Below are 25581 nucleotides of genomic sequence, written 5' to 3'. Positions count from 1 at the left end.
CACCTGTAATCCCAGCTACTCACGAGGCTGAGGCAGGAGAATCACTTGAATCCAGGAGGGGGAGGTTGCAGTGAGCAGAGATCAAGCCACTGCACTCCAGCCTGGGTGACAGAGGGAGACCCTTTCTCAAAAAAAAAAAAAAATTTTAAGAAAAAAGTATATTCGATACATCTATTGCACACCTGTTGTCTTTTACTAGGGATAATGTCTTCAGCAAAGAAACTGGAATCCGGAGTAAATATACTGTGCTCACATTTTTTGGGAATTCACACATCTCAAATTCTATTGCAGAAGTCCAGGTTTCATCACCAATTTCATGCAAGGTAGCATACTTTAAACAGGTGTGTATCACTTCATCAGAATCACATCCAGAACAAATTCACAAAACTGTCCTTTATTACTACTCTACTTGAGACAGATATCAACTGGTGATCATTCTTTAGCTATATTGTAAGCACAACCTGAAAATTGTATACCTTTGTCGACTTTAAGCTACAAAGCCTATCACTCTCATGACTAATCAATTTGATGCACTGAAAATTAAAAATACAAACCAAAATATTAATTATGTTAAATGATGTCTAGGAAGGGTACCTCTTTCTACAGATTATTTGAATAATGAATTTAACCTCATATTCTTCAAATACTGTACAATTAGAGTTTTTTTCTTATGCAATATTTTTTCTAGAGGGGCCTATTCGGTCCTATTAGGCACAAACATGTTGTGAGAGGAAATGGTGAGTGTTGAGGAGAGTCCCTCTGGGGCTCTGGACTACAAGTAAGAAAAACTACTTGCCTGTTGGCCATTTCTTCATCGGCAGAACTTACCCACTGGAAGCACTTGTTTATTTGGGGTCTGAATGGGAAGAGTAGCTGTCTGGGCTGGTGAACAGAGGCCTGTTCTGGATCTAACTATAATTTTCCCTGTCTCAGGCTGTGGCCCCAACTTTGTTTTTAATCTATTTTTTCATTCACAAACTAAAGAATACATCCTACAGAATACCTAAAACTCCACCAGGGTTTCAGAAGCTATGTGGAATGCAGTATTCTGAATATTTCACAAGCTCTTTTTCCAACCTTCACATAAGCTTCCACGAACTATGCTTAACTTGTACTTTGATAGAAGCTAAAACACAGGTGTTTTCCTGACGTCACAAAGTGTCCAACATGACATCTACTCATCTCCTTTGAAAGCCTCAGGGGCAGTCAGGGTGACCCTGGCTGTATCAAACACTGAGTTATCAGAGGGACATTAGGATGAGGATGTAGCTTTGGTAAAGATTTATTTAACAATGCTCAGAATCTTCTCACTTGACAGGGAAACTTCCCATGGATTTGAATCAGAGAACATGTAGCTAGAAAAGAGAAAAACATGTTTTGTCTAATCTTGACATATCCTGCACATCTTAGAACACCTACTATGTCTTTTCATTTCTGACAATGATTCAAAGAAAGAATTATCTTTGCCTTAAAACATACAATGTTCCATTTCTTTACAGTAGAGAACTCATCAACGTAGAATGCCATACAAATCTCTAAGACACACCATAAGAAACAAATGGCACCATTATTTATTTGAATCTTCAAAATAATATTTGCATTACCTCTGTATTAACAACTTTCATTGGTCTTTTCTTGATTTCTCCTATGTCCAAGTAACTGAGGAAAAAACAAACAAACAATAAGAGTTGCTTTTACAGACTTTTAAGTCAGTAATTTGTTTTTAATGGATGAAACTGGAAAACATCATTCTCAGTAAACTATCGCAAGGACAAAAAACCAAACAGCGCATGTTCTCACTCATAGGTGGGAATTGAACAATGAGAACTCATGGACACAGGAAGGGGAACATCATGCTCTGGGAACTGTTGTGGGGTGGGGGGAGGGGGGAGGGACAGCATTAGGAGATACACCTAATGCTAAATGACGAGTTAATGGGTGCAGGAAATCAACATGGCACATGGATACATATGTAACAAACCTGCACATTGTGCACATGTACCCTAAAACCCTAAAGTATAAAAAAAAAAAAAAAAAATCATAAAAAAAAGCAACTCATAGGAAATTCTCAACCTTAAAGCAAAAACAAATAGCTACTAATTAAAAGCAATTACAATAGTAAAAACTGTTTGCAGTGTCACCAACCAGAGCTGTCACATGTCTACCCTAAACTTCAAGAGAAGGAAAGTCTTAGAAATACATACGTCTATTAGGGAACATTTTTCCCTCTTAATAGTTAGCTGCTTACTATATACACTATATTCTTACAGAATTGATTTTTTTAAAAGAGTGGTTTATGTGCAAAGCTGCTTAACTGTTCCATTAAATACAGGCTTTAGGTCAAAGGAAGTACTGATAGCATGCATTAGGGTAACAACTGGGAAAGGCTGAGAAATTATTTTCTTTCTGAGAGCACCTTAATTATACAAAAACACTCAGTCATGTGGGATGACTTTGGTAATTGGTTCAGCTAAGAAACAGATAGGTGAACTAGTTAACCTCTGGAGACCCCTATTATTCCATTACTATTTGCTCTAGATATTAACAGTGATCATTCTTTAGCTGTTACATAAGCACAACCTGGAAAGTGTATACCTTTGTCAACTTCACGTATAATATCACTGCGATGTGGTTCCAGTTTTAAATGGTCCCTAAACTGTGCTTCATATATAAAATGTGCTAAACATTTTAATATTAAAAAGCATAAATCTAACATATAATTTATAATGATAGATCGATCCTTTATCCCAACTACTATAATTGCCAACTTGTCCCAAAAAAGCTTATGTTAGAATTAATTTTGGCTATTGAAGTGTTTTTATTGTTGCTGTTTGCCTTTTTGGATAAAATACTTTAGTTAATTGATATCTCTGGAAATTGTCATACAATACCCCTATATAAAAGTAGTCATATTTTTAAAACAGTGCAAACACTCCGTCTTAGCAATAAAATGGGTCTTTTGTGGACCTGCAGGGGCTGAGTTTTGAAATAATACCAAAATATTCTGTCATGTGCAGGAAAGTGGTTTCAAATCTACAAGATTAATGCTGTAGAGTCAACTTCCAACAATGCACAGGGAAAGTTTTGGGGAAAATAATCTCTAGAATTCTCTACTGTAAAATAAAGGTTGTGAATGTATAGTCTCACATTTGAAATAAATAAGGGTTTAATAGCTACCTGATGTTTAGTTATCGTTTCAAAAATATTAGAAAAATCTAAGTGAAAGCAATTCAAGCAGCGATTCAATCAGTTCCATTTGAAAAAGATGTTGCATCACACTCCGGGGACTGTTGTGGGGTGGGGGGAGGGGGGAGGGACAGCATTAGGAGATATACCTAATGCTAAATGACGAGTTAATGGGTGCAGCAAAACAACATGGCACATGGATACATATGTAACAAACCTGCACATTGTGCACATGTACCCTAAAACCTAAAGTATAATAATTAAAAAAAAAAAAAGATGTTGCTGTCTTTCCCAACATTTAGGGTCTAAATGAAAGCCCACGAATTGTCCTCAATATCATTAGGGCTTTCTTTTGTTCTGACAGTTTCTCCATTCTTTACATAAACTTACAAGTGCTAAGTTTCAAATATATTGAACATTCAAGTATTCTTGGCTTCTATCATTATAACCATAGATACTACTTCTTTAACACAAATAAAATAGTCATCTGTCAGCATGGAAACCTAACCGTGGACACTGTTATAACAAATTCAGTTTTTTGTGTATGAACTGAAAGCAAAAGTAACGTGCAAATCTCTTGGAGAGATTTGAGTACACTTTCTACTTGGTGTGGAACTGTATCTTTTTTTTTAATCTTGTGAGTTGGTAGGATCAAATAAACAAAAGAACATGAATTATAAAAGTGAGTCTACAATTTTCAGCCGTTCAGAGATTCTGAACCAGACTTTCATTTCCATGAAATTGCTTTATATGGAAATATTTAATAAAAAATAAAGTATGTAACAAAAGGAACTGGTCCTAGAGGTGTTCTACATTTATGCAACACTTTGGTGTTTACAAAACACACTCACATCTATAGCATTTCCTTTTTATCACAGCCCTGTGTGGTACAAATGGTTATGTACCTTTTCTGTATTAAAAACTGACTAGCTGAGTCAAGTGACTTGTCCAAGGACACAGAGCTGATCAGCAACGCAGTCTTCGGTCTCCTGATTTTAAGTTTCTTTTAAGCATGCAGTTTCATTTAGCCCTTTTTTACGAAGTTTAACAAAGCATGCTTAAGAAGCTTCAGGGGAGGGAAAAATAAATCCAAATATATCCCTCACTTTCCATGAAAAGAATGTCTGACATAACAAAAAGTATAATAGAATACCTAGAACTCAATTTAAACAAATATAGGAGAAGAAGGATTACATTCAAGAATTTTAGTGATATTTTGAAAAATATGTCTATGTAGTTAAAAACTTTATTTGAATTTTAATTATTAAGAATCCAATAATGCTTATGAATTCATAAGCTTAGATTTATGGTCAAGGCTTTTTGCTATCCTGGGGCCCAAGATGAATTTCAATTAAAATGTTCTATTAAACTATGGAATACAGGGTTACCATATGATCCAGCAATTTCACTCTTAGGTATACACCAAAGAGAAATGAAAACTTGCACACAAATGTTCATAGATGCATTATTCATAATAGCTAAAATGTGAAATAACCCAAATATACATCAACTGATTAATGGATAAGCATGGATATAAAAGGTAGTATACCCAAATCATGGAATGTTATTCAACAATAAAAAGAATGAAGTACTGATGCATGCTACAACATGGATGAACCTTGAAAATATTACAGTAAGTGAAATAAGCCAGACATAAAGACCATATGTCGTATGATTCCATTTATATGATATGTCCAGAATAGACAAATCCATAGATTCAGAAAATAGATTAGTGGCTTCCAGATGACAGGGGAAAGAGGAAACTGGGAGGTACAAATGTTTTGGCGGGAGGGGTGGAAATGAACTACAATTAGTTGGTGGTGATGGTTGCACAACTCTGAATACACTGAAAGCCAATGAAATGGTTGGACTTTATGCTATGAGAAATCTATCTCAATAAAGCTGTAAAAAAAAATGGAATGTAAAATTCTACCTGCCCTATAATGCCCACCCAACCAACTCTCAACTCACAATTCCCACATAACTTTATTTTTCTAATTGCACATATCCCTTTGTACCTTGCATTAAAATTGTTAGTGTGCAGGTAGTCCAGTTAGACTGAAAGCTCCTAAAGACAAGGAATCATGCCGTGCTCATCTTTGTTCCCTGAATTGACGGTTTCTTAATTCACTGAACACTCACTATGAGTGAGCTCAAGAGCTGGGAATAAGGACCCCTGCCCTTGAAGGTCTAATCACGTTGCTGGAGACAGACAGTGGACAAACACAGTCAGCCAGTAAACTCTTCCTGCATTATGCTAAAAGCATAAACATGCAGGGGGTGGGAGCAGGGTCACAAAAGTGAGTGCAGTCAATTCTACTTGGAATGAAAGGTTGAAATAATTTAAACAGTATGGGAAATGCAGAGCAGTTTTCTCCTCTGGTGACAAGACAGTGTCCAACACTTGGAAGTGATTTTTAAGAATGTTTATTTAAATTAAAAGGATAGAGTTCCAAGGAAAAAAAATAAGGAAAAGGAAGAAAAACTGAACAAAAAATGCAGAAGTATCAGTTTGGTCACTAATCTTTGCAAGGATACTTTTTTTTTCTTTAAGATTCCTGTTGTTTATACACAGATTTTAAGTTTACTCCTACTGCTACCCAAGTGAAATTCCTTCTCCAGTCACAGTGTCAACCTCTGCCCCCCAACTGCAACGAGAGTTTTGAGGGGCATCAATCACATCAATTGAGAAGTCACAGCCCCTCAACCACTGAGGTGTGGTGGGGTAGGGAATCTGCATTTCCTCATATCAGCCCCACACTATAGGGCACCTGAAATGGGTGGGCGGTGGGGGACACCGACTCACTTGAGTTTCTTGAAGGCTTCCTGGCCTCCAGCCACGTAGTTGCCCCCGCTCTGGATCTGGTCGAGCTTCCGGATGCGGTGGCCAGTCCGCGGGGTGTAGATGTTCCTGACGGCCCCAAAGGGTGCCTGAATGCCGCCGGTCACCTCCTGCAGGAAGACATCGAAGCTGGACACCTTCTTCTCATGGATGATGACGCGGCGCCCCGCGTAGAAGGGGTCCCCGTTGCGGTACACAAGCACGCTCTTCACGACGGGCTGAGACAGGTGGCTGGACCTGGCGCTGCTGCCGCTCATCTTCCCCGCTGGCCGCCGCCTCAGCTCGCTGCTTCGCGTCGGGAGGCACCTCCGCTGTCCCAGCGGCCTCACCGCACCCAGGGCGCGGGATCGCCTCCTGAAACGAACGAGAAACTGACGAATCCACAGGTGAAAGAGAAGTAACGGCCGTGCGCCTGGCGTCCACCCCGAGGAGACACTAGGAGCTGCAGGACTCAGAGTAGACGTTCAAGTTTTTCACCGTGGCTTGCACAGCCAATCAGGGCCCGCAGTGCGCACACCACACCTGGTTCACCTGCTACGGGCAGAATCAAGGTGGACCGCTTCGGAGCAGGAGCAGGAACCGCGCCGGGCCTTCGAAGAGGCACGCCGCCGAGTGAGGTCAGGAGAAAGGAGGACACACACACGCACACACACACACAAATATGGTGAAACCCAATTTCTTACGTCATATCTGTGCTACCCTTTCCAAACAGCCTAATTTTTCTTTTCTCTCTTCTTGCACCCTTACCCCTCAATCTCCTGCTTGCTCCCAAATTAAAGCAATTAAGTTCCTGGCTGTAGTTGCCCAGGTTTTTCTTTGCTGGAAGATAAATGTGCAAAGCCAGGCGCGGTGGCTTACGCCTGCAAATTCCAGTACTTTGAGGGGCCCAGGCGGGAGGATTGCCTAAGACCAGGAGTTCTAGACCAGCCTGGGAAACACAGGGAAACCCCCGTCTCTATAACGCGCCTGTGATCGCCTGAGGCAAGGAGTTTGAGACCAGCCTGATCCGATCTCTATAATTAAAAAAAAAAAAAAAAAAGTAGGTGGGCAGGGTATTCGCCTGTGGACCCAGCTATCTCGGAGGCTGAGGCGGGAGGGTCGCTTGAGCCCAGGAGGTCGAGGCTACAGTAACCTATGATTTTGCCACTGCACTCCAGCCTGGGCGACACAGCAAGACCGTGTCTTAGAAAATAAAATATATATATATTATATATATTATAGATATGCTTTATATATATATATATCGAGAGAGAAAAAGAGAGTCCGGGTACCGTGACTCATGCCTGTAACCCCAGCACTTTGGGAAACTGAGGCAGGAGGCTCACTTGAGCCCGGGAGTTTGAGACCAACCTGAGCAACACAGCAAGACCCCATCCCGGAAGGACGGAAGGAAGGAAGGAAGGGAAAAATAAATTTAAGTGAATGAATGAATGAATGAGAAACAGCGAACACTCGCGTGTCTAGGACCCCTAACTCCCTCCCCGATGATCAGCGCCGCCTGGCGGCGAAGCTCGGGTGAGCATCACGTGAAGACAGCAGTCAGCGCGCAAGCGGGGCCCTGGTTGGAGAGGCGGGCCCAGGAGGTGCCCTCCGCAGTAGTACCTACCGACACTCGCGTGCTGGAGAGGGGAGGGGAGCTCGGGCGCCGGCCGTGCGGGGGCGGGGCGATGCGGCTCGGGTGGCACAGCGGTGAACTCTGCGGCGGCCGCGCGCCGCTCACGCTGTTACTACAGGTGCTGTTACCTCTGCGGGCCTCTCTCACCCAGGGGGAACGGAGTTGTTATTTCCCGCAGTTGCCGTAGCAACCGCAGCCTCGCGCGGGGAGCGAGTCAGTGAACCAAGCCTGGCTTGCGCCTGGCTCCCTGGGATATGCTGGCTGCGTAGGGCAGAGGCGGAAGAACAGGGGTTTGGAGGAAGACAGAGAGAAAAACAGGTGACATTATCATGCGCTCATTCAATAAATGGACGCCTGCTGTGTGCAAGGCCCTGTGCTAGTTGGGGCCACGGCGGTGAAAAGGAAAACCTACAAAATTTTGAGTGCCTACCCTGTGACAACCTTTACGCCAGGGAAAGGCATTTTCACTGCCGCAAGAAGGCTAAACGTCTGACTGGCTGTCCAAGAGCCCACATCTGTGCTATTTGTGTAGATTGTTAGCTCTGTCTGAGGAATAACAGGGAGAGGAGTTGTGAGAATAGTAACAGCCCCAGTAAAGAGTCGCTTTGTCCAGTCCAGTCTGGGACATACATATTGTGGCACCAGGAAAATGTTTAAAGAGTTGAAATCTTGCAGCTCATCTCTGCCAGTGTTCCCTTCATTCCTCCTAAGACTTTCTACCATGTGTCATGTCCAAATTACTGGGTGTTCCTAACTCATCATGTATGAATAAAAAGGATAACTGCCATTAATTGAACACTATAACCATGGACCAGGCATTATGTAAGGCACTTTATGTAGATTATCTAATTTAATATTCACAATAACCTTCAGAGGTAAATATTATTCTCTCCTCAGATGAGGAAACTGAAGGGTAGAGAAATCAAAGAAATCTACTTCAGGTCACACACACAGGAGTTCAAACCCATTCACAGCTTCTAAGGATTAGAAAACGAAAGAGAGAGAGAGAGAGTCCAAACCCAGTTCTGTCTTATTCCACAAGCTCCATAACCACTGTCATACCACTGTGAAAGATGAATATGTGGGACATTGCAGTCTGGAGAGAAACATTTTTTTTCCTTCGAGATTTCTGTTCTGAAGAAATATTTTTATTAAAGCCATGTAATACATTAATGCTTTGAAAGTTAACAGTTTTCAAATGCAGGAACAAAAAACTAAATACCCACACGTTGTCATGTATAAGTAGGAGCTACATGAGGAGAACTCACGGACACAAAAAAGGGAACAACAGACACTGGGGTCTACTTGAGGGTGGAGCATGGGAGGAGGGAGAGGAGCAGAAAAAATAACTATTGAGTATTGGGCTTAGTACCTGGGCGATGAAATAATCTGTACAACAAATCCCCATGACACGGTTTACCTATGTAATAAACCTGCACATGTACTCCTGAACCTAAAATAAAAGTTAAAAAAAAAAAGTTAACAAGTTTCAAAAGAAGGCCAAAGAGAACAATACAGGGAGGAAATAGACAAGGGAAATTTTGTGAACTGGTTGTGGAGAATGCACAGGTTGAGGGACGGATGGGGAAAATATCTGTGAAATATGCTATCACATAGGTGAGTAAGACAGAATACTTGTTATGTGGAATGGAAGGCAATCAATTAAGTAGCCCCCCTCCCCAAACAACCTAAAATTCCCTATCATCTATATTAGCCCAGTGTAAAATGAAAACGTGTGGCCTCTTATTCAAAAATTAAGAATTTTATGATAGCAACAGCAGAGCATTAAACCAATCATGGGGTCCTTCTTGATGTAGGAACCTGTCGCCAGCCCATGAAGCTGCCTGCATCAAGTCTATGCCTCCCACTGTGGTCTCTTCAGCCCGGATTTGTCTCCTGAGCTTAGATTCATTTATCCAGATGTCTCTTGGATATGATGTGGTGATAAGTGTTTGACTGCTGGCTTTTAGGAGGGAAGAGAAGGCCTTGATTCATAGCTTTTGCCAATCTCTGTAGTTTACTCCAAATATGGCCAATTTCCAGATACCAATCTAACATCACTGAAGCCAAGAAATGTGCAGTAGCAAGTCATTGTATGGTATTTCCACCATGCAGGCACAGCAGACTTAAGTAACTTTAAGAGCATAGATAGTAGTAAAATGTAGATGGAGACGAGTTTTGAGTATTTATTATCTTTGTTTTCAATGTAATTTATGTAATTGATATTTATACAATTATTTTTATTTTATCGTATATTTATAAAATTACTTTTTAACAATGCCCATGTTTACAACTCCTGAGAATTTAACAATTGCCTCACACGCCAGAACAAGGCAGTTCCGAGCACACAATTCTCCGGACAGCTTCTCTAGACCATCTAAAAGGCAGCCTAGACTCAAAATGTTCACGTGATCTCAAGTTTTCCTCAAAATCACTTTTCCTATGTTTCCTGTCTCCACAAATGGACCCTCATCTACTCATTTGCTCAAAGCTAGAACATAGACATTTCTCTTCTTCATAGAACACATTTAACTGTGGCAGAGGAACAACAACAAAAGCAGTCAGATATTTGCAATCTCTCTCCCTGCTCCTGTTGCTTGCTGAATTGGTTTCGGAGCTCTTCTCTCTTGTGCAAAGTCTGAGCACTGAGCAAAGTGAGATGGCTTTAAGAAGCCAGAAAGGTTAGATAAACCCTGATCACGAAGAGCTGAAGTAGAATGAGGAGCGGAATGCTGAGGAATGAGGAGCTTCAGATGGATGCAAGGGAATGTTTGAGAACACACATAGGAAAGGAGGGGAGAGTTTTGTATTGTAGCTTCTTCCTAAGTATGTGAAAGGCATTGAGAATGAGATGGCCAAAGATTGTTAAAGAAGTTTTGCTGTGCATTAAAAATAATACCACCAGCAGGGTCCAGTGGCTCAAGCCTGTAATCCCAGCACTTTGAGAGGCTGAGGCAGGTGGATCACTTGAGCCCAGCAGTTCAAGACCAGCCTGGCCAACATGGCAAAACCCCAACTCTAAAAAAATAAAAAACAAAAAAAAATTATCTGGGCATAGTGGCATGCACCTGTAGTCCCAGCTACTCAGGAGACTGAGGTGGGAGAATCACAAGAGCCTGGGAAGTTGAGGCTGCAGTCAGCCATGATCATGCCGTTACGCTCCAGCCTGGGTAACAGAATGAGACCTTGTCTCAAAAAATCAGAAAGAAAAATAATAATGCCAACAAGGCATTTGCTGTTTCCTCAAGAGCCTAAATCTCTGAAATGCTTTCAATTATATATTTCTGCTTAAACAATATTTATTTTGATGTAATACTGTGCTAAAACCAGACCACATTTCACCCTAGGTTTATAAGGGCTCTTCAACTAATCACCGAGTTCTATCAATTCTATCTCTCAAATATTTCTTAAATCCATCCACCTATCTCCAAACCCATTTCCACATTTTGAATATTTTGAATTCAAGGCATCATCATCCCCTAAGAGGTAACCCTGTCTCCAGTTTGCTTCCCTATTATCCATTCTCTACAGAACAGTCATCCTGAAAGGTTGCTGAAAACACAGATCCAGGCCGGGCGCGGTGGCTCACGCTTGTAATCCCAGCACTTTGGGAGGCCGAGGCGGGCGGATCACGAGGTCAGGAGATCGAGACCACGGTGAAACCCCGTCTCTACTAAAAATACAAAAAATTAGCCAGGCGTGGTGGCGGGCGCCTGTAGTCCCAGCTACTCGGAGAGGCTGAGGCAGGCGAATGGCATGAACCCAGGAGGCGGAGTTTGCAGTGAGCCGAGATTGTGCCACTGCACTCCAGCCTGGGTGACAGAGCAAGACTCCGTCTCAAAAAAAAAAAAAAAAAAACACAGATCCATTTCACTTTCCAGCTTAAAGTTCTTCAAATCCTTATCATTTCTCTTACAGTGAAATCCAATATCATGAACTTTGATTACAAAGCCATAAATATACTACTCTTTTGCTTTAGTTTCCATCTCTTCTCACACAAATCTTCCTATGGCTCTCCAAAGTGAAGACTTGTACCATCGCTTCCTTGAAAATCCCTTTGAATGTACTTTATGGCCCCTTATCCCCCCATTCCTATTTATTTGGCTCCCTCCAACTCCCTCTATAGATCAAGTCCCAACTTAAGTGTCAGTTCCCCAGGAAATCTTCTCTACCCCACTCCCCAGATCAGGATAAACCCCCAACATATTATATATTTTTTCTCTATAGGTTTTATCAATTATAAGTATAAATTTTTAAATGTTTATTTATTTATTTTTAAAAGATGGGATCTATGTTGCCCAGGCTGGAGAGCAGTGGTTACTCATAGGCATGAGCATAACATACTGCAGCCTTGACCTCATAGGCTCAGGTGATCCTCCCACCTCAGCCTCCCAGGTAGGTAGGACTACCGGTACAAGTCACCATGCCTGGCTACGTAATTACAAATCTTCATATAATTATATGTTTAATTGTAAAGCTTTATATAATTACATGTTTAATCTTTGTAGAGTTAAATGTTTATATGTATAAATTCCCTAAGGAAAAGGATTGTGTTCATTTTATTCATCAATGTCTTACTAGTACCTAGCACAGAGGCTGGAACATAGTAATTACTAAATAATTATTTCATGAATGAATAAATAAAATGAAAATATATTAAGTTTAAGAATTAACTTAAAACTTCAAAAAATTGGAAAATGCTCCTGTAGAAGGAAACATATTTTCAGATCAGCAAAAAAAAAAAAAGTACAGTCCTTGACAACTGAAGAAATTCTAAGACTAATTGCTTAGCTTCCATGGAAAATGCACAGCCACATGCAGAGGTGTGCACCTACACAGGAAATCAAGCTCTCTTACCCAGTATTGAGTTTTAATATCCTTTCAAGGCAATAGAGATATGTATGAAATGTGGGACATATTCTGCTAGTTTTTCCTTAAAAAGTGTCACCTTTACAACTGGTTTTCACATCTTAGCCTCAAAAGAACAGGAACTTGAGGGCCTTGAGACTGTTTCTGGGACCTACACATGGATAATAGTGACTCTCGGATAAGCCTCTTGTCAGGTGAATTCAATTAGTTCTGGTAATGGCTAACGTCTCCTTCAAATCCATGTGCTAGGTGGCCTACCCCAGTTGGCTATATTAACTGGCTAACTCATTGGCCAATATTGACTATAAGGGGTATCATCCTTAACTCCTATCCAGAACCAAATCCTGTAGCTTCCATTTGCCTAACACCCCTTAATCCTTCCTCTACTGCTCATCCTCATTGCCTCACCTAGGTTTAGAGCTTTGTTTGTTTGTTTTGGAACAGAGATTTGCTCTTGTCACCCAGGTTGGAGTGCAATGACATGATCTCGGCTTACTGCAACCTCTGCCTCTCGGGTTCAAGCAGTTCTCCTGCCTCAGCTTCCTGAGTAGCTGGGATTACAGGTGCCTGGCACCATGTCAATCTAATTTTTGTATTTTTAGTAGAGACAGGTTTTCACCATGTTGGCCAAGCTGGTCTCAAACTCCTGACCTCAGGTGATCCACTTGCCTCAGCCTCCCAAAATGCTGGGATTACAGGATGAGCCACCGCATCCAGCCTAAAAATGCTTGTTCTATACATTGCCATATAACTAAGGAGTTAAGAATAATAAAAAGGCTTGCTTCAACAGCATATATACTAAAACTGGAATGACACAGATAAGATTAGCGTAAGTTCCTGTGTAAGGATGACATGCAAATAAATGAAGCATTCCATATTTTTTTCCAAAAGAAAAAAAAGAAAAGAATAAGAAAAAGTAATAGATCGTTGTTGTTGTTGTTTTGAGACAGAGAGTCTCACTCTGTCACCCAGGCTGGAGTGCAGTGGTGCGATCTCGGCTCACTGCAACCTCCACCTCCTGGGTTCAAGCGATTCTTCCACCTCAGCCTCCCAAGTAGCTGGGATGACAGGTTCACGCCACTATGCCAGGCTAATTTTTGTATTTTTAGTAGAGACGGGCTTTCACCATGTTGGCCAGGCTGGTCTCAAACTCCTGACCTCAGGTGATCCTCCCACTTCAGCCTCCCAAAGTGCTTGGATTATAGGTGTAAGCCACTTCTCCCAGCCAGAAGTAATCATTTACTACTCTCTTTATTTCCACTTAGAATGTGAGATGAGTAGAAACAATCTCCTAAAACCAGAAACATTAAACCCTTTTTATATAAAATCATAAGTGGATCCTGAAGAAAACTATAAAGTGAATTCTGAAGAAAACCATAGTTGTTTATCTTCAAATTCTACATAAACCAAATACCGTATTTCTCCAAGTTACAATTTTATTTGTCTGAAAAACATATACGATTTTATGTTGACAGATTTGATAGCAGTGAGAAAACTTGCAGTTTACTAGAATGAGACCTGCAAACCCACCATAAAGTAGCAAGTTTAGAGGCCGAGGTGAAGGAAAGTTGGGAAAACTCAAACCGAGAGCTTCTATTTTCTCTGTGCTATAGAAGAAAGTATCTTCCATGGATCTTCTAGCAGTTAGAATCATGGTAAGCATAAGTGTTTAACAAATGTTTGTTAAATGAATTAATCTGAGCATGAAGGGCTGTGCGGACATGAAGGAAGAAGGGATGCACCTTGAGGAGTGTTGAACAGCTGCTGTGATGTGCCCAGTGTTATATTAGAAACCATTATGGAGTATATATGCTCATATGTGGTTTCTGCCCTTAGTGCTTTTTAAAGAGAATATTGGTAGACTTTCATTCCTAACAACATGGTGAGCTAAATATCTTGGATCATTCTCCTTCTAAAGCAATCCAAAATGCTGGATCTTTTTTTATAATATCTAAATCTTTTTTTTTCTTTAGAAACAGGGCCTCCCTCTGTCACCCAGGTTGTGGCATGATCATAGCTCACTGCAACTTCTAGGCTCAAGCAATCCTCCTGCTCCAGCCTCCTTAGTAGCCAGGATTACAGGTGTGCACCACTACAACTAGCTAATTTTTTTAAATGTTGTAGAGGGACGGGGTCTCTCTGTGTTGCCCAGGCTGGTCTTGAACTCCTGGTTTCAAGTAATCCTCCCATCTTGGCCTCTCAAAGTGCTGGAATTACAGCCATGAGACACCATGCCTGGCTAAATGTCTGAACCTTTTTAAATGCATTGCCAGTTCGGCAAGAATGAAAAGAATTCAGAAAAGCCAAAACTTGAGTGATAACAGAAACCCTGCGAAGTAAGCAAGCACTAAAATCAGCTTTAAGTATACCTGCCCATGCCCTGGTGACCTGGAACTGTTATTTTGATGGCTACACAGGGACAGAGACACAAGAGATAGGCCTAGGGCCTCCCAAGGTGAAGATTCAGAGAGAAGTTCCCCATGCAAATATGGAACCTCAAAGAGTTAGACCATAAATGTAATGGTGAATAAGAAATTAGCCCTCTTTGCAGAGCAATTACAGCAAGAAGATATGCTTATTCTCCCATTTGTGCTAAAGGCCGAGGTGGGAGGAAGGGATGACAGAATTTCATCCTGATGCTTCATAATTACATCAGTTGACCCTAGATAGCTATGGAACCTAATTAACTCTGTCTTTGTGATCTACAAAATGTGAGGCAAAGAATTAAATGTAAAGTGATCCTGGATTGGAATTGTTCTCAGATGGCTGACAGAAACCAACACAAATTCTCTCTGGAGGAACAGCTTCTACTCAATTTACAGATAATCCCCGTATATAATGTTCCAAGAAACATGAATATACAGTCAAAAAACCTAAAACTTATAAGAAAACAAAAGATAAATGGGAATCTGAAGGAACAACAGACAGAAGAATCAGACCTACAAAAATTTCAGATACGGGAATTATCACAGGCAGAATGTAAAATAATTATGTTTACTATATTTAAAGAAAAAAATGATTGAAAGTATAAGAACAAAAGACTTTTAACATGACCAAAGGTTTTTTTAAAAAATTGTGAAGCAGAATCTCTAGAATTGAAAAACATAATTAAAATTTAAAACTCAATGAAGAGTTTAAATAGCAGATTAGTCACATCCAAAGAGAGAATTATGAAACTAAAACAGTATATTCAAATAAGTTATCCTTGCATCTAATTTCTGGACTTCAGTTTAAAAAAAAGAAAAAAATAACAAATAAGTTATCCAGAAGACAGGACAGAGAGAGAATAGATGAAAAATATGAAAGAAGGGTTAGAAGCTAAAGTAAGACTATTTACTATATCTTTAATCAAAATTCCAAAAGGAGACACAAAGAGAATGAAGCAGAGGCATTAAGTGAAGTTTTCTATAATTGTTGAAAGGTTCAAATATTCATATTCAGGGAGTCAAATGAATCTTAAGAAGAAAAAAAACAAATAATAACCACCTTAGGATATCGCAGTGATTCTGCGATACAAAATATGCACATAACAAAAAATCAAAAGAAGTTAATGGGAAAACACGTATTACCTACAGAGAAAAGACAATTCAATTAATGACTGATTTCTCAAAAGGAACATTACAAACCAGAAAACAGTGGAATAAGGTCTTCAATGTGTTTTGAAAATAGTTGTCAGTATGGAATTTGTGCCTGGCAAAATTATCTTTCTCAAGAATGAGTACAAAATGAGATCATTTACCACCAACAGAAGTTCATTAAAGGAAATTTTAAGAACTTGGCTCAGATAGAAAAAAAAAAAAGACCTTGAATGATAGTCTGAGAGGCAAGAAGGAATAGTGAATGAAGACACTGGTAACTATGTGATAAATATTTTAAATGACTGCAGGAAACAATAACGACACTGTCTGATTGTGGAATGTATGATTCATATAGAACTAGAATACTAGAAAATAATAGAATATAAGCCAGGAGTGGCTGTAATCCCAAGACTTTGGGAGGCTGAGGCAGGAGGATCACTTGAAGTCAGGAGTTCAAGACAAGCTTGGCCAACATGGTGAAACTCTGTCTCTACTAAAAATACAAAAAATAGCTGGGTGCAGTGGCACGTGCCTGTAATCTCAGCTACTCAGTAGGCTGAGGCAGGAGAATTGCTTGAACCCGGGAGGTGGAGGTTGCAGTGAGCCAAGATCATGCCACTGCACTCCAGCCTGGGCAAAAGGGTAAGACTCTGTCTCAAAAAAAAAAAAAAAGAGAATAACAGAAATAAATGGGGAAAAGAGTAATCAAAATGTAAGCATTATAAGGCCCTTTTGTTTGTTTTTATGGAGTAAGATAAATATAATAACTTGTGATATTGTTACGTATGCATGTTAAAATGTATAGGGTAACCATTGTTTTAAAAATAGACATTCTGAGCCCGGGCTCAGTAGCTTATGCCTGTAATCCCAGCACTTTGGGAGGCTGAGGTGGGTGGATCACCTGAGGTCAGGAGTTCAAGATGAGCCTGGCCAACATGGTGAAACCCCGTCTTTACTAAAAGTACAAAAAATTAGTGATGCATGGTGGTGCACACCTATAATCCCAGCTACTCAGGAGGCCGAGGCAAGAGAATCGCTTGAACCCGGGAGGCGGAGGTTGCAGTGAGCCGAGATCACGCCACTGCACTCAGCCTGGGTGACAGGGCGGGACTCTGTCTCAAAAAAAAAAAAAACAGACATACTGAGTGTAACTGCCAAACTGATAGATCAGGGAAAATGAAATAAAGAAAAAGAGTATTCATCTAAAAGAAAGAGTTTTTAAACAGCATGACACAAAGAAAGCACAAAATTATGTGATAAAAATCTAATTAGGGCTAGGAGCAGTGGCTCATGCCTATAATTCCAGCACTTTGGGAGGCTGAGGCGGGAAGATCACTTATGCTTAGGAGTTTGAGACTAGCCTGGGCAACGTGGCAAGACTATGTCTCTACCAAAATTACAAAAAAAATAGCCGGGCATGGTGGTGCATGCCTGTGGTCCCAGCTACTCAGGAGGCTGAGGTGGGAGGATCTCTTGAGCGGGGGACTGGGGGAGGCTGCAGTGAGCTGAGATCACACCACTGCCCTGCAGCCTGAGTGACAGAGCAAGACCCTTTCTCAAAAAGAAAAAAAAAATCTAATTAGGTCATTAATCACAATAAATAAATGGGTTAAATGCATCAAGTGAAAGAAAAAGGTTGTCATACATGGAAGGAAAACCCCAGCTCTGTGCTGTTTACAAGGGACACACCAAATACTAATGGATATAGAGGCTACTGTATCACATCCACTAGCATGGCTATAATAGTTTAAAAGAAGAAAAAAATAAGTCTTGGTGGGAATGTGGAGAAATTTGAACCCTCATACATTACTGGTGGGAATGTAAAATGGCGCAGCCTCTTTGGAAACAGTTGGCAACTCCTCAAAAAGAGATAGGATATCATATAACCAGCTATTCCATTCCTAAGCATACACCCAAGAGAATTAAAAACATATGTTCACATACAGGCCAGGCACAGTGGCACATGCCTGTAATCCCAGCATTTTGGGAGGCCAAGGCAGGAGGATCACTTGAGGTCAGGAGTCCAAGACCAGCCTGGCCAACATCGTGAAACCCCATCTCTACAAAAAATACAAAAAAATTAGCCAGGCGTGGTGGCACACACCTGTAGTTCCAGCTACTTGAGGGGCTGAGGCAAGAGGATTGCTCGGGCCTGGAAGATCAAGGCTGTAGCAAGCCATTTTTATGCCACTGCACTCTAGCCCCTGTGACAAAGAGAGACCCTGTCTCAAAAAAATAAAAATAAAAACATATGTTCACATACAAAAAAATTGTGTATAACATGTTAAAAAACATGTTGACATATGTTATACATGAATGTTCACAGAAGCATTATTCATAATAGCCAAAAAGTAGAAACAACTCATGTGTCCATCAATTGATGAATTGAGCACAAAATGTGGTAGAGCACAAAATGTGGTAAATCCATGCCATGGAATATTATTGAGCCATAAAGAATGACATACTGATACATCATGGATGAACCTTGAAAACATTAAGCTAAATGAAAGAAACCAGAAATGAAAGGTCGCATATTGAATGATTTCATTTCTATGAAATGTCCAGACTAAGTACATCTACAGAGACAGCAAGTAGATTCATGGTTACCAGACGGTGAGGGACGGGGAAATTAGAAGGTACAGAATTTCTTTTTGGTACAATGGAAATATTCTGGAATTAGATAATAATGATGATCTTAATATTGTGACCATATGAAAAACTACTGAATTGTACATTTACAATTAAAGTGGTGAATCAAAAAATAAAGGTACACCAAAGCAAAGGGATGGAAAAGTATATATCATGTATGCCACATAAATGTTAACCAAGAGAAAAACTGAGATTGCTTTATTAACAGCACACAGAGACTTTAAGGCAAAAGAGACCATTGACAGTAAAAAAGAACTTAGCTGGGCATGGCGGCTCACACCTGTAATCTCAACTACCTAAAACTTCAATTCACCAGGAAGATACAACAATTTAACATGTATAGTCATTGAAGACCCATAGATCCCAAATAAAGTAAATTTGACAGAACTACAAGGACAAATTGATGAATCTGCCATCAGATGGTAATTTATAACACACATCTTTCAAAGATTGACAGAAGCTGCAGGAGAAGAAAAGTAAGGAAAATGAGTATTTGAACAGTACATTTAACAACATTGATCTAATGCAGGGGTCAGCAAACTTTTTCAGTAAGAGGCCGGACTGTAAATATTTTAGATTTTGTGAGCCATTTTGCTGCCATTGTAGCAAAAAAAAATGCCATAAACTACACATAAATTGCCATGGTTGTGTGTTAATAAAACTTTACTGAGAAACACAGGCAGTGGGCCACATTTGGCCTGCCAGCCAAAGTTTGCCAACTTCTGATAATATATAGATCTAGAAAGGCTAAAAAACAAGCAAACAAAAACTTCCACCTTAAGAAGTTAGAAAAACAACAGCAAAATAAACTTAAGGAAATTGAAGGAAAGATTTTTTTTAAAGAAGCAACAATTAATGACATAGGAAAAAATTATACCACAGAGATGATCAACAAGCCAAAAGTTGGATCTTCAATAAGACATAAAATTAACAAAATTCTGTTGAGATTAATCGAATGACAGCATAAAGGAACAATGGCAAAAATGGAAAAGATGAAACATATGACAGATGCTTTAGACTTCCAAAAGACGCTGTCTCTGGCCAGGCGCGGTGGCTCACACCTATAATCCCAGAAATTTGGGAGGCCAAGGTGGGTGGATCACTTGAGATCAGCAGTTCCAGTCAAGCCTGGCCAAAATGGCGAAACCCCGTCTCTACTAAAAATACAAAAATTATCCAGACCTGGTGGTACATGCCTGTAATCCCAGCTACTTGGGAGGCTGAGGTGGGGGAATCGCTTGAACCCAGGAGGCGGAGTTTGCAGTGAGCCAAGATCACACCGCTGCACTCCAGCCTGGGTGACAGAGCAAGACTCCATCTCAAAAAATAAATAAATAAATAAATAAATAAATAAATAAATAAATAAATAAAAGACCCTGGGTCTAAAAACAAACAAACAAACAAAAAACAATTAACAGCACCCAATAGCTTCACTGGTGAGTTCTGCCAAACATTTAAGGAACCGTAATTTCAATCTAACACTAACTCTTTCAGAAGCTATCATAATTTGTATACAAAGATCTGGCAAGAACAATAGAAGAAAATTACATAAATGCAAAAAATTTAAACTAAAATTTAGCAAATGAAATTCAAGATGATATATCATAACTAAGTCAGATTATACCAGGAATGCAAAGTTTGTCCAAAATTTTAAAAATGAATTAATTTAATTCCCCAAGTTGTAGATTAAGGAAGAAAAATAAAATGATCATTTCAAAAGTTGTAGATCAAATTCAGCATCCATTTAGGATAAAATCTCTTAGCAAACTAGGAATCGAATAGAAATATCTTGACATAACAAAGGACATCCATCCCCCAAAAAAGGAGTTCCCACAAATGACAAAACATTGAAGGCATTCTTTTTGAGACAGAGAATAGGTGAAGTTGCCTGCTAGGCCGCTTCTCTTCAAAATTCTTCTATAGTTCCTAGCCGTTGCAGTAAGGCAAAGACAAGAAATAAAATGCATATGGGTTGGAAAGAAGAAATAAAATCACCCCGTTCCCAAATAGTCTGAATATATACATAGAAAATCCAAAAGAATCTATGGATGAATTATTAGAATTAATAAGAATTTATAAAATTTCCGGACATTAAATGAATACAATGATCTATTGCACTTGTATACATTATTAGCAAGAAACAGAAAATAAACTTCTGAAAAAATATCACTTCCTGAGTCATATTAGTAAATTACATATTTGGAGAAGTTCTAATTGTATTGGTTTTTAAAAGTAATTGGTATAATGTGTAAAACATCCTCTTAGTTTCTTTTGAATACCTGCAGCATCTTCAGTTACCTCCCCCTTTCCAAGTTCTGATTTAATTCCATTTCTCCTTTTTGTGATGGGACAGCCAAAGACCAACAATAGCCAAGAAATCCCTGAAAAGAAGAAAAACATGGTAGGATATTTCTCACAAGATATAAGAACTGATTATAAGACCATAATACTTAAAATAGCATACTTTTGTTGTAGGCCTAGACAATTGGACCAATGGAACAGAATAGAAAGCAAAGAGACCTCAAAACAGAACTTTTAAGAGGTTTGGCTTACATTTGGACATTTGATCTATGACAGAGGTAATAATCCATTACTGGGGACTATACAGTAAATGATCCTGAGACAACTGGCTGTTCATATGGACAAAATGAAATTTGATCTCATACAAGACTCACAAAAATCAATTCATGGTAGATTAAACCTAAATGCAGGAGGCAAAACTTTAGAGCTTTTGGAAGGCGATATACGACAGTATGGCATCATGACCTCAAGGTTGAAAGACTTTCTTAAATAATGCACAAGAAAGCACAAAACATAAAGGAAAAGGTTTACATCTCTTGCTTAACTAAAATTAGGAACTTCTGTTCAAAGAAGGAAGCCATACATAGAGAAGGAAAAAAAAAAACCCTACAAACTGGGAGGTGATATTAGCAAATTGTACAACCAATTAAGGACTATTACTGAGAATATATAAAGAACTAGGCTGGGGCTGGGCGTGATGGCTCGCGCCTGTAATCCCAGCACTATGGGAGGCCGAGGTGGGTGGATCACCTGAGGTTAGGAGTTCAAGACCAGTCTAGCCAACATAGTGAAACCCTGTCTCTACTAAAAATACAAAAAATTAGCCGAGTGTGGTGGTGTGTGCCTGCAATCCCACCTACTCAGGAGGCTGAGGCAGGAGAATCGTGTGAACCCAGGAGGTGGAGGTTGCAGTGAGCCGAGATCGCACCATTGCACTCCAGCCCAGGCGATGGTGTAACACTCCATCTCAAAAAAAAGAACTAGGCTGGATGCAGTGGCTCACGCCTGTAATCCCAGCACTTTGGGAAGCCAAGGCAGGTGGATCATTTGAGCTCAGGAGTTCAACAGCAGTCTGGGCAACAAGGTGAAACTCTGTCTCTACAAAAAAAATTAGGCGGGTGTGGTGGCACATGCCTGTAGTCCAGGCTACTTGGGAGGCTGAGGTGGGAGGCTCACTTGAGACTGGAAGGCAGAGGTTGCAGTGAGCCGAGACTGCCACTGCACTCCAGCCTGAGTGACAGAGTGAGACCTCATCTGAAAAAAAAAAAAAAGAAAAGAAAAGAAAAAAACATTTGAATAGGGTTTCAACAAAAGAAGTAAACTAACCAATAAACATATAAAAAGATGTTCACTTCATTAGAAATCAGAGAAATTCAAACTGAAACCTCCAATATTTGCCACAGGATTGACAAAAATTAAGAAATAACAAACCAAGTTCATCAAGAATGCAGAAAAACAGGAACTCTCATCTACCACTGGTGAGACTATAAATAGGGACAACCACATTGGAAATTATTTGGCATATCCTACAAAGCTGAGTATGTGTGCACCTTCAATCCCAACAATTCTTCTACTTTGTACCTATCCTAGGGAAACTCCTGCACATGTGCATCAGGAGACATCTACAATAATGTTTGTAGAAGCATTCACATAATGGAAAAAAACAATCCTGATGTGGCACCACCATAGAATGGATTAATAAATAATGATACACTAATGCAATGGAATACCATGCAGCAGTGAAAATGAACTCAGCAGCGTGCATCAACATGGAAGACTCTTACAAACACAATGTTGAGCCAATTAAGCAAGACACAGAAGAGTTCACATACTATAATCCCACTAGTATAAAATTCAAATGCACACAGAACTAAATAAGTCACTGTTTATGGATCCAAAGTGGTGAGTAAGGGACAGTGATAGATACGCATTCAGGATAGTGGTGACCCATCAGGATGGAGAATGGGGAATAAAGGGGGTGGGACCTACCGGGAGCACACTGGGATGTTGTAGGAAAATGGTAATCGCTCATTCTTGAGCCAGGGGGAGTGGTATGTCTTTGTATTATTGTCAATGCTTTATGCTGTTCACATACGTTTACAAATATTCCTGTTACGTATTATTTAGTAACAATTTTTTTCTTGAAAAAGAAGATGAATAAGCTAATTCTCATTTAGAAGGAAGAAAGGGGGAGGGAGGAAAAAGGGAAGGACCGAGGAAGAAAGGGAGAAGAGTGCATAAATTGGAATCTAGATGCTTGTTGGTATCCAGCAAAGAAGAGATTAATGGGAACAATAACAACAATTGGAAAGGCAGCCAGGAGAGGTGGCTCGCACCTGTAATCCCAGCACTTTGGGAGGCTGAAGCAGGTGGATCAATCACTTGAGGTCAGGAGTTCAAGACCAGCCTGGCCAATATGGCAAAACCCCATCTCTACTAAAAGCAAAAATACAAAAACATTAGCCGGGCGTGGTGGCTCACATCTGTAATCCCAGCTTCTTGGGATGCTGAGGCATGAGAATTGCTTGAAGCTGGGAGGTGGAGGTTGCAGTGAACCGAGATCAGGCCACTGCACTCCAGCCTGGGTGACACAGCAAGACTCCATCTCAAAAAAAAAAAAAAAAAATGGAAGGGCCCCTCAGAGGAGGTGGGGTCTGGAGCTGGGCCTTAAGAGTTGACTGGATGTGAGACAGTGATGAGAGGAAGAGGAAATAAAAGGAGTCCTAGTGAGAGAAAGATGAGCAAAGACAATACAGAGGGATAAGCATGGGAAAATCCAGCAGGCAAATAGCGGGTCTCTGACCAAGATGCAGCTCAGGGACAGTGAGGAGGCCTGTGGCTGCAGTGGGGAGCCCAGGGTGAAGGACAGCAACACACATATGGCTCAGCCCCGTCAGGAGGATGCTGAAAGCCAGAATCCTCAGTGAGGCTGCCTGTGAGGAGCCCCAGCTTGTGGTGACCAGTGTCCCCTCTGAGGAATGAGAGGGAGACCGTGACCCCACAGGGGTGCTGGAGCCACCTGAGTTCCTTAGCTGTCTTGGGAATCCAAGTCTTACCCTCCTACTCTATCAGAAACGCCCTGTGGTGAAAAGAGAAGTCCCTACTCTTCATCTGCTGTTGCTTAATTCTGTGGAATCTAGACTTCCTTGTGAATAAAGAGAATGCAGGCTTCCTACCGCCCTCTCCCCGGCTGTGATTCTGCACCTGCCCTGAGATTTCCCTGGAGCTCCCCTCCCTGTGGAATGAGGTGAAAAACCCTGAAAACCATATGCCCAGAGGGCCCCTTAGAGTGTGCAGTGGCTTGGGGATGCAGCTGTGTCCCGAGAGGGATCTGTTGCTGAGAGCCTATGAGGCCGGGTCACTCATATGGGGTGCTGCTCAGGATGGGCCCCAATGTCACATCTGGGTAAGTGGAACAAGCCAATCATGGTGGGTTCTGTGTAACCCCCCCTTACACACTTAGGGGCAAGGAAAGCTTTCAGTGGTTAGATTAGGAGATAGATAGATAGATGATAGATTAGATAGATAGATAGATAGATAGATAGATAGATAGATAGATGATAGATAAATAGATAGATAGTCATAAATATTGTTATTCTCTCTGCATAGAAGGCTGAAATGCCAGGTTTTTATATAATTGGACCCGTCTTGTTATTCAGATCTCAGCTGAATATTTACCTCATGAGAAAGACCTTCCCTCACCACTCCATAGAAATTAGCCCCTGGTCACTGTCTGTCACAGCTCTCTGTTGTAGGTGCTGGTTATAGCACTCACCACTCTACAATGTTCAAGACAGTAGGAGGTTGTCTATTTTGTCACTGTTCTATCTGAAGGGATTAGAACAGTGCCTGGCATATAAGTGGTACTTGATGAATACATTAATATTGTTTATGAGTGTAAAAGGAGAGAGATGAAAAGGGAGAGTAAGACAGAGGAAGAAGGAAGGGAGGGAGAGGAGGGAGGGAGGGAGAGAAGGAGGGAGGGAGGCATCCTAGCTGGAGTCTCAGCTGTATCTCTCACCAGGATTCACAGATCTATGAGCATGCCTGACAGACCGTTAGGTGGACCCATCAGAAATGTATTTTTATGAGAAACTAAGGCATCTCCTGAAAAAAAAAAAAAAAAAAAAAAACAGATCCTGAGGTAAAAGGAAGTAGAGAAGTAAGTAAAATTGGTCCCAGTCGCAAAGCCTAGGTCATGGGAGACGGGCTTAAATGTGATGTAAGCCCAGTTTCGGTCTCCTTGAACTCACGGAGAATGGATGTGGCTACAAGTAAAACCTGAAATATGTATTCAATATAAATTCCATGAAGCGCTGAACACAAACAGCTCTTCTTTTGTACTGTATGTAAAATATAACATGGAAGAGGGAGGGGGAGGTGAGAGTCATTCTGGTGCAGGGAGCAGAGTCATCTTGGCAGGGCTCCCTGAGCCCCTGAGGACTCTAGCATAACCAAGGCAGTGGTGCTGGCAGGAGACAGCGTCGTCCCATAGCGGTAACAGTGCCCAGGGGCCAGCACTCGGCTGCACGAGCAGTAGA

The 25581-nt window shown here is 40.7% G+C and overlaps 1 protein-coding gene and 1 non-coding gene across 2 annotated transcripts in view; one reads left to right on the top strand and one right to left on the bottom strand.

Moving 5' to 3' along the window:
- The window catches only part of DCDC2 (doublecortin domain containing 2), a 190667-nt gene extending 182924 nt beyond the window's left edge, over positions 1-7743 (bottom strand). The window contains exons 1-3 of the mRNA XM_055264063.2: positions 7635-7743; positions 5993-6382; positions 1605-1659 (exon numbers count right to left, since the gene is read on the bottom strand). Of these exons, the coding sequence (XP_055120038.1) occupies positions 1605-1659; positions 5993-6285 (348 nt within the window). The 5' untranslated portion in view covers positions 6286-6382; positions 7635-7743. The remainder of the gene's footprint in view (positions 1-1604; positions 1660-5992; positions 6383-7634) is intronic.
- A 5547-nt stretch (positions 7744-13290) lies between these two features.
- On the top strand, positions 13291-13394 carry LOC129473924 (U6 spliceosomal RNA). The gene has a single exon (XR_008654434.1). It is a non-coding gene; the product is annotated as a U6 spliceosomal RNA (small nuclear RNA).
- Positions 13395-25581: the final 12187 nt, after the last annotated feature.

The sequence above is a fragment of the Symphalangus syndactylus genome, chromosome 23 (assembly GCF_028878055.3).
Source record: "Symphalangus syndactylus isolate Jambi chromosome 23, NHGRI_mSymSyn1-v2.1_pri, whole genome shotgun sequence".
Taxonomy (NCBI): Eukaryota; Metazoa; Chordata; class Mammalia; order Primates; family Hylobatidae; genus Symphalangus; species Symphalangus syndactylus.
Note: the sequence above shows the minus strand (reverse complement) of the source record. Positions and strands in the feature narration are given on the sequence as shown.